Genomic DNA, 9,961 nt, shown 5'->3' with positions numbered 1-9,961 from the left:
CGTGGTATGCTGGGTGCCGGGGCACTGAGAGATAGAGGAAAACGTGTTGGCTGATCAGCTAGCCACATCCGTCCACGCGAACGCTTCCAACTCTTCCACGACTGTCCCTGTAATGGACCTCAAGCCCTCAATAAGAAAAAAAGTTAAGGGCTTTCTGGCAGCGCTTGTGGGACAAACAAACAGAAAATAAACTACATGTTATCAAGCCGTATCTTGGTAACTGGCCGCCGATATCAAAGAATCGCCATACAGAAGTGACACTTTGCAGACTCAGGATAGGACACACATACAGCACACACACATACCTCTTGTCCGGTGGCGATCCACCCATGTGTGATAAATGCGGTGAGCCACTTACCGTGCTTCACATCCTGCTGCAATGTACTGAATTAGACGCAAATAGGAAAAAGCATTTTCCATTACCACACCGGCAACAAATTCCACTTCATCCTCTTATGATCATAGGCATAGAACCGCTCTTTAAATATCAATCCTTGTTAGAATTTTTAAAAGATGTGCAAAATTTTCATGTTATATCACCAGGAAGTCCGTAGCACGGCCTCTTACCTGAGGTGTCGGCTGCGGTAACTGCATCAAGAGAAAGCACCTGCCTCCCAGCCTTTGGGCTCAAAGGCCTCCCGGAGGCACAGGTGCTATTTCCATGTTCTTGCATTTTAGCACCATGTTCATTTATCATGCATACTATCTCCATAGACAACTACATGTATCACTATAATAATTTTATTCCATATATCATTTTACGCTTCTATGATACGGATTGATTTTAGGCCACTTTACAACCATGCTACATCCCACCATCGCCACTCACAAATCAGCGCTTAACCCAACATTATAAGTCATGGCGCTCTTTGTCCACACCTGGCCCTTGCGCCTAAACAACACACATTCATTCAAAGTTGAACGTGGCACCAAAATATACAGAGATCGAATACTCACTCGTGCATTTTCACTGGGTTGGTAGTTTTTCCTATTCACTACAGCTATCCACCGGTGGCGCAGCTTGGCATTCTTCGTTGCGGATGGAAATCGGTGCAGGCTGAAAACACCGCACCGGCACGATTCCCTACGTGTGTTGTGCTCTTCGCAAACAGCGCTAAGCAACCTGCTCCTTTTGCGCTGGTTGTTTTGGCATCCAAACACGACGCAATGATGCCCAGATGACTTATTGTACTTTGGATCCGCGTGAACGGGGACACTTCCGCACTTTGGAGGCCTAGAGCTGACGCTTACCATGTGTGCCGGTCGCCGGCGAACACACTTTGACAGCCCAGTACAAAATGGCGCCGGTCGACCGGGCAACCCGGGTGCGAAAGTATGCGTTCGGTCAGTCTGGGTGCGAGGCTATCGTGTTCTGGTGTATACGAAGATTCCAAACGATGTCATTTAATAACCCAGTCAAGCTACATGCTATTGAGCCACAATCCTTTTCGGCCGAGTGTAAATTCTGCGGGCAGAAAGCACATTTGTACCGTATGATATGGGACTGCCAGGCTAATAGTGCCTTAGAAACTAAAGAACAGCCAACGTGGGAAGGACGGGAGGCAGCCCCTGTCCAGCTCAACCCTCAAGGACCAGCGAGCCCTCGTGGAAAGAGCTAGGGCGGCGGCCTCAGCCGAAGGGATTCCGGAATAAGAATCCGACCACCCTTCTCCTAACTCCCCTCCCCTTTTCCTTTAAATAAAACGTCTTTATCATCATCATTTGCGGGTGCGTGCAGGCCGCAGTAGTATTGCAACATATCTGCACTAGCACAGGGCTAGAACTTCGGATACCCAAGCGCGGCAGTGAACGCTATAGCGAGTCGCATGCAGCATTCCTGAAAGCTACACGGCACGGGCCTGAGATTAGGCCGTACTTATGACAAAATGAAACGTGCGAGCTACAAATTTTATCAGTGCGAGATTGAAAGCGGGCATGTACCCTACAATTTGGAAGTACGTGCTATCTATATCGCTTGCGATACTAAGGCGTAGAAAAAGGGAGCTGATTTCATGAATATGGATACCGTAATCTTTCTGCGTTGTTTGCGTACTCTTGCAAAGCTGCCAGAAGAAACGGCGCCTGAAAATAAAAGAGATTAAGATCTGCCTATTTACAGCAAGCCGAGACGTCGACAGCTGTGGCTTCCCAACTGCTAAATGTTTTGAATGCATTTGTAGAACGACTGACCAATAGGCAGTTTCCCACATATCTGCTTTTTCAGGTGGCTACTCCCTCGTTCAAGGGACTGAGGAGCGGTTCCCCGTTGAAGAGAAAGAACCATGTGATGAAGCGTACTGTAATGCACAACTATAGCTAGCTACCTGCAAAACCTTACACGTGCCTCCACAAGGAGCGTTGAACACTCTGAAGGCTCCAGGTAAAGCGCCGCAATTAGACTGAGGTCACCCGCTCTAAAAGCGCTGCTGAAGTTCCATGACAGAGAATTCACACGTCGTTGTTCCTTCCCGGGGTGGATGGGACGCCTAAATCAACGGCGGCAGTTGTGTGAGCCTTCACGGCACACGTCTGTTTCGCGTCTGCGAACTCCGTTTGTTTTCCAAGAAAACAGGCAGGGCTTTTACGACAACGGCGCGCCGGAACAACCAACCGACCAATGAAAGCAGGAAGCACGGTATGCAAGCCGAGAGAAAGGAGGCCAGTGATCGAGGGCAGTCTCCACGGCAGCTTGATGTATTCTTGCAACATTTACTAATATCATTCATTTGGTATTTTCCAGGTCTAGACTCCTAAGAAAACTAAGACGATCATCCGACCCACAGATTTCAGCAAGAGCACACGGCAAGATTCAAGAAGGAAGGCAATCGTGAAGAAAGACACACTGTGTATCGCATATATTGAAGAGTGTACTCTTCAATATATTCTTGCGACTGACACATAGATTTGATAAAAGCACGCCGATGCCGGCTCCCCTGGTTGCAGGCGCACTGGATGGGCACGACCGCGAGTATGCGGCGTGCTCCCCTTCAGTTTACACAATGGAGAGAGTTCTCGCAAGTTTCAGTGGTGTGTTCATGGGCACTGCATTTCGCACATGTTAGGCGGCTTCGGCAGCTCTACGAACTGTGGCCGAAACGCTGCCATCTGAAACATCGGAGGGGATTTGGCACGCACGGCCTAACGCGGAGCTTCATGAACTCGGCCTCGATTCACTCGGGCGGGACACTTGAGCCTAAAGTGATTATTAGGTGCTTCGTATGGATTTCTTTGCCATCCCGCCTCATCTTAGTTCTATTGATATTGATAACATTCCGTTCAGTGAAGCCCTCCAAGACTTCAGCCTCAGTGAGCTCCAGCAAGTCATCGTCCAAAACAACGCCGCGGGTTGTGTTCATCGTACGGCACGGAAGACAAGCTCCATGTACGCACTCTAAGTGATGTTTGCAATGGAATACCAACTAATCCGTACCTAAACCCTGCTTCACCATACGTTAGTGGCGGTGGAATGCAATGATTGTACTTTTAAACGACGATGGAAAGCTCCCAGTCAGGATTTGATAATGCCTGCCATGTGGACTCAAATCCGTTTTTCTTATCAGGCTCCCCTGTGAGTAATTGTCCTAGACGAACGTACTCCTGTACAGACTCAACGCTGAGTGAAGATCCTGAATTGTTGTTCCTTTTCCAGGTTATTCAACTTTATCTTTGACCTCCCCCCCCCTTCGGCATAATTATACAACCCCACTCTTACACTTTCGCAGTTAAGCTCCTCAATCATTTGTCGTAATTCGTCTCCAATGTCACTGCACAGGACAATGACATCTGGAAACCGAAGGTTGCCGAGGCATTCACCATTTATCCTCCACTCGCTAACCTTCCCAGTCAAATAGCTTGCATACTTCTAAGCATGCAGTGAATAGCATTGAATAGATGGTGCCTCCTTGCCTAATCCTTTCTTGATAGACACCTTTCTATTTTTCTTGTGGGGAATCAAGGTAGCTGTGGAATCTTTGTATATATTTCCCAACATATTCATGTATGCCTCCTGTATTACTCGATTATGCAATGCCTCTAAGATCGCTCTTATCTCAGCTGACACAAATGCATTCTTATAATCTATGAAAGCCATACTGAGAGGTTTATTGTACTCCGCAGATTTTTTGATTACCTGCTTGATGACATGAATGTGATCCATTCTAGAATATCCCTTTCAGAAGCAAGCGTGTTCTCTTGGTTGGTTAGTGCTGCCCCGATTCTATTGCAAATTATCTTGGTAAATATTTTATACAATATTCAAAGCAAGCTTATTGGCCTCTAATTCTTCAACATCTACCTTCTTATACATTCGTATAACCATGGCATTCTTCTATCTCTCTGGCACACTTGAAGTCGTGAGGCACTGCGCACGAAGGGCCGCAAGCTTTTCAAGCATATTGCATTGAAACATATGCGGCATTATATTTTATAGAATATGAGAACACGTTTTGCCGAGTACCTTGGACGTCTTTTGTTAGAAAAGACGTAGCCACATATTCAAATTCATGTGTTGCGAGATCTTTTTTTTTTTTAGATAGCGCCATTCGCGAATGTGAAGATATTTAGTTAAACATTGCCTACTCGTTTTCACTGAAAACGGAATCGACATTACCTGAAAGTATTAGGGAACACGTACGACTCCTATTGCACACAAATTTCACATCCGAAAATGTGCAGGATAACTATTATACACAGGAAACCAGACTACATCGAAAGGTTTTTTATTTAACTTACGCAGATGTGCGCTGATGTTCACGCGGCTCATGCTAATTTTTTTTTTTCGAAGGCGAGTGTTGACTAAATAACGCAACACTTCAAGAAAGTTTATTTGAACAGGAGTGGTAGGCACGCAGAATGCTGAAAAGAGAGAAACGTTCGGTAATGATACAATAATAAATTAGCTTACAATGACGTGAAATCCTGTAAAACATGACAATACGCTCTGTAATAAGAATGTCGAACGCTGAGCGACAGTGTACAGAAATTTTACGGCGAACAGAACATGAATGTGTGGACGCTTATCGAACACTCGTTGACTGCCAATTTTGTCAACCCTGACATTCCTAAATGTCTGTAATTATATAATGACACCAGAAGGCCAGAAAATGCGCCTAGTATGTACAAAAAGACGCGAGCAGCACAGCGAGAAACGAGGGAAAAAAAACAGAACCATTGCACGCAAATGGCACAGGTGCCGCAAAAGCCAGCGTCAATGGCGTAAGATAAGTTGACGCCATCAGCCGCACAAGTGTTGACTATACGTGAAATCCCTGCCGTGATGCTAAAATTACCGAAAGTATTGTACTGAGATATAAAGGCGGGGCATAATCCCCACAGCAGCCAAACAACCAGCATTCCCACTTAGGACGGCCATGCTGGTGAAGTTCTTCCCAAGCCTTCCAGAAGTGCCAATTAGGAATGACGCACGATATCCGCAGCAGGGTAGTGGGCCGGTTCGAGCGGAAAATAAATCGACTACATACATTTCGTCCAATTGTAAAAGCCTCACGCGTAAACAAAATCAGCGGTGATAGAGCATACAATAGCAAGACGAGTATGTTCAGCCACCTTACGCGGCGATGTCATTAAACGGTGTAGGAGCGAAATTTTCTGCCCTACACACAGTAATCTGAGCAAACCCACAGTGGTTTCTTAGTGGCTTTGGCGTTGGGCTCCTAAGCACGAGGTCACAGGATCGAATCCCGGCAATGGCGGCCGCATTTTGACGGGGGCGAAATGCGAAAACACCGGTGTGCTTAGATTCAAGTGCGCGTTTAAGAACCCCAGGTGGTCCAAATGGTGCAGGTCATACAAATGGCGCAGGTTTAGGTGCAAGTCGAAGAAGCCCCATCTGTCCCAAATTACAGCGTGCCTCATCGTGGTTTGCCATGTAGAATCCAATAATTTATTTTATTATTTTTACTTAAGCAAAACGTTACTCCATGAGTCCTGTCATTTTCATTCTTACGCTAATATCGCTGCTGCCTGAGATGCCAGACCTTTCTGCGAACACCTTATCAGAGGCTGATGCTGGAAACTTGAGATGCACGACGAGAGCTCTTATCGCTCTCAACGTTTCGCGTAAAGGTCAGTGTCGCGTGAAAAACTACGCGCACGGCGTGATGAGATTACGACAGTTCGATAGCAAGGCGACACCTTCGAAGTGCGGTTCGCGACTCTCAAGCAATGATAAACTGTCACGTTATCCATGTTCAACACTATCAGTTTTCACCTAGCGGATATTTGTTAGCGGGCGATACAAAACACTGCAGTGCAAGCACAAGTTTCTCATCGCTGCTGATAAGAATTAACGGCAGTAATCCGACCGCTGCAATGCACAACTAATTTCGACGTTACTGAAGTGAAATAGAGTAAAAGCACCACATCTGTACCTTCTCTGCTCTTGCAGTAATGTCATTAAAAGGTAATGCCGTGCAGAAACTGGAGCGATGAAGTTCTGACGTCCGACAAGCACTCCAGACCTACACAACAAAGTTTGCAATGAACACTCACTGGCATCAACACGCTAGAACGCGCTAAGGTAATGACAACGCGCAAGACAAACGCTAGGCAAACCCGCTAGATAAAGCAAAGTTGCCTTTCTATGCAGTCTAAACCACTCTGTCGACAAATCTGATTCTTCCCATTAACGCAGTTGACCGCTGTTGCATCGGATATTCGAATGGCTCAGCGCCACAGCGTAATGACGTTCTTTCTAACAAATGAAAAGAATCCCACGGCCCCCACTACCCTGACGCATACATGAGCGCACTGAGCGGGACCACCACAAAAGCTACGGATGCGCCATCGAGAACAGAGAATCTCCGTGAGTTAGAGTTGAACTAGGTTCAGAAAAGCCGTCACCGGCTCGAGCCCACTCTCACACTGAGCCACCCGTCACAACAAAGCCGTGAGCCCCGCGGCCACCACAGTTAGCAACAATCGAAACGCACTGGCGGCGGGAGGTTCAACCGGCGGGGCGCCCGACGGTTCGTCACCGGCGAGGACTTCACTGGGCGGTGGCAGGTAGCAAGCGTCGCTCAAGGGGTCGTAGATGCGTGTCCCCGTGTGACCACACTTGCGCGGGTTGATAAAGTGGCTCCGAACGCCGAGCACGAGGTGCGACACGTCCGGCGCGTCGTGGGCGTACGAAGCCGGTCGGGCGCCGCACTCGACGGTGCCCGCCGACGATCCACCGGCGCACCGAAAACAGTGGAAGTTGCGGTAGTTGGAGAACTTGCGCGGGGAATAAACATACGCGGTGTAGCTGGAGCACAGGACAACGTCACGCCTAGAGGCGCTCTTCCGACAGGTGGAAGACGCGAGGCGGCACCCGCGAAGACCGGGCAACTCGTGCCAGAAGGATTCGGAAGACGCGTCGGCAACCTGGAGCCTGCAGCTAAGACCCTCGGGACCGTGAAGCGCGTGGCTCATCTTGCCGTAATGTCCGGCGGCGAGGAAATTGAGCACCTTCTCTGCATTCCACGCCCTGTTGCAATGGAGTTCCAGCTGCCAGGGCCTCAAGGCCTGCAGGTCGCCGTGACAGGCGGCGCAGAACACGTTCGCGTACATCGTCCTCGATGCATTGCTGTAGACTGGAACGTGCTGCAGCGGCTTCAGCTGTTTTCCGCGGCCGAGGCAGTGGTCGCGCAAGTCCGAGTCGACCGCGGGGTCGTCGGGGCACGAGGCTAGGGCGTAGAACTCACGGCCGTTCTCGAGCACGCAGCGCCAGCGCGAACCCGAAACGACAGGCGCCGGTTCCGAGGAGTCGCCGCTACTACGGTCGACGCAGCAGTCGCCGTACCGCGCGCAGTCGGCGTCGCATCGGCACACGTTGTCCGGGGCACCGCGAGCGCAGAGGTCCTGGCCTGCCGGGCAGACACCAGCCGCGAGGGCTTCGCGGCGCACAGGCGTCCACCAGGCCTCCCCCTCCGTGTCATCAACGATGTCCTAGTTGGTGAAACAAAAAAAGAAGCCACCACACAGATTCAACTCTCTCCTAGTTTGAAATTGAGCAGTAAAATCAGCATGTTGCTAGGACTGTCAGATTATTTGGACCCACAATCACTCAAACGGTATTGCTAGATTAAGTAATTGCATTAAAAGAGTATGTTGTCGCCTTGCCTCTTGGTCCTGTGGCAGGGAACTCCGTTATGAATTTCTACCAAATATTTTAATGTGTTAGCAGCATCCAAATGGGAAAAAGAAATGTGTGTGAAATATGGGACGCGGATCACGTGCTAGACGTAGAAAGGCGATGGGAAAGCTTAGAATAGCGTATTTACGCTCAACTTTACAACGTGGTTAACAGCACGTCTTTGCAATCTTGAGAACGCGGTTTAACTTATGTATCCGGAACCACAAAGAAGTGCAACTTACTGCTAAGAAATTTTCGCATTTACCACTAAAACACCACTGATATATTTCTTTTCTTTTGTTTCGCGCATCATACAAGTAATTAACAAAGTGGAAGATGTGCGCTCAGATTATAAACACTACCGCTGCATGGAATGCGAAGTTAGTACGAAAGGAAATATTGTCGGGCGTTTTCCTAAATAGAGAAGTGCAACGACTATCCACTGAGAACGGAGATGTAGACATTACATTTGTGTTTGTCACAAATGAGGGACTCTAAATCCCTTTAGACAAACAGCCCTCTGAGCAGCTATTTCTCACCCGATTGACGACGAATACGCAACACCATCGTGACATGGTCTTGCGCTTTACATACATACAGTCTTCCTGGCACACAGCCAGATAGCTCCTGCGAAAAGGACTATTGCACCACTTTCATCTTTCACTCGTATCGGTGCGAAAACGAGTGGCGCTTGCGCGTTGTATCTGTACACGGCTTCTGAGAAGTCAATGTACAATGCAGGATAGAACCGTTGGAGTTGGCTGCATAAAAAAAGAATGGCAGCATTCTTTATCGAACTGTGGATCTAGCATCGCCAAGAACGTTAGCACGCCTTCGTGAATAGCCATTGCGACAGCGCCCGACGCCGACTCGTCGAAGATAGGTCGAGTGAAATGAAAGAAGAAAAAAAATGAGCAGCTATATAGATAAATATAAATGGGCTCGACGCACCTACACATTATTACAGACCCCTCACTATTTTTAAAGAGAAGTGAAGAATCAAGCTCGCTACGCATGCGGCCCCCTTATGGTTGCTCACATTTCAACCATATTCTCAAACTGTATGCTCTATGCAAATTGCAATCGCCTCCTTCTCGCAGCTCTAGCCAGTGAAAGCAAAACTGGGGTGGCCCTGAAACTGTGCTAAAGCAGCGCAAAGCTTTTTCTTCTACTGGCGCATTTAGAACGTTTTTTTTTTGTGTTTTTTTTAGGGCCGGTAGAATGGTCCGCGAAGGTAAAATAAACACTGGGAATGTATACACAAGTTCTGGGCCTAGAAAAATTCGATGCAAACTCGCACTATTTCAGCGAAGTCCTTTTCTTTCTTTAAGCGAAATGTCAGTAGACGCAGAAATGCAGTCAGCCGCTTGGCCAAAAACTAAACTCCTCTCGGCCAGCACGACGACAGACGCGGCTGTGGTCCGGGGCACCACGCACCTGCAGATCCCACAAGGCCGGCGACGCCGCAGCCACAAGGAGCGCCGAGACGAGGCACAGCAGCTCCGGCAACGGCCGCTCCCGGCGCGCGATGCGTCCTCTTCCCGGGCGCAGCAACATCGGCACGGCCGGCTCCCGTCGCTGTTGGCACCGGTCCACAACCAAGACGGCGGCGACAACACCGCATCAAGCTCCGACCGTTCACTCGACGCTCAATCCCAGCGCCGGCCTTCGGCTCTCTCCGCTCGCCCGGCACAGAAAACCACGGAGAGCCGCTTTCGTACTACGCGCCAGCTGCTGCCGCCGCCGCCGCCGCCGCCGCAACGGTCGCGTGGACGGACGCCGCACGTGATTTCGACGTCGGCTCCCTGCCGCCTGCTTTCACCATTC

At 49.1% G+C, this 9,961-nt stretch overlaps 1 protein-coding gene across 1 annotated transcript; it reads right to left on the bottom strand.

Moving 5' to 3' along the window:
• Nucleotides 1–4,702: 4,702 nt before the first annotated feature.
• LOC142590491 (uncharacterized) lies at nucleotides 4,703–9,875 on the bottom strand. Its single transcript, XM_075702652.1, has 2 exons — nucleotides 9,572–9,875; nucleotides 4,703–7,947 (listed from the first exon to the last, which is right to left on the bottom strand). Exons 1-2 carry the CDS (start codon nucleotides 9,689–9,691, stop codon nucleotides 6,895–6,897), a joined length of 1,173 nt encoding a protein of 390 aa, XP_075558767.1. The 5' UTR covers nucleotides 9,692–9,875; the 3' UTR covers nucleotides 4,703–6,894.
• Nucleotides 9,876–9,961: the final 86 nt, after the last annotated feature.

Source organism: Dermacentor variabilis, chromosome 8 (assembly GCF_050947875.1).
Source record: "Dermacentor variabilis isolate Ectoservices chromosome 8, ASM5094787v1, whole genome shotgun sequence".
NCBI classification, from domain to species: Eukaryota; Metazoa; Arthropoda; class Arachnida; order Ixodida; family Ixodidae; genus Dermacentor; species Dermacentor variabilis.
Note: the sequence above shows the minus strand (reverse complement) of the source record. Positions and strands in the feature narration are given on the sequence as shown.

Bases quoted from the DNA above. Each gene is read 5' to 3' on its own strand.
- LOC142590491 (XM_075702652.1), bottom strand. From the start codon at position 9,691: ATGTTGCTGCGCCCGGGAAGAGGACGCATCGCGCGCCGGGAGCGGCCG. The intron at 7,948-9,571 runs GTGCGTGGTGCC...TTCACCAACTAG, and splicing joins CGGCCTTGTGGGATCTGCAG to GACATCGTTGATGACACGGA.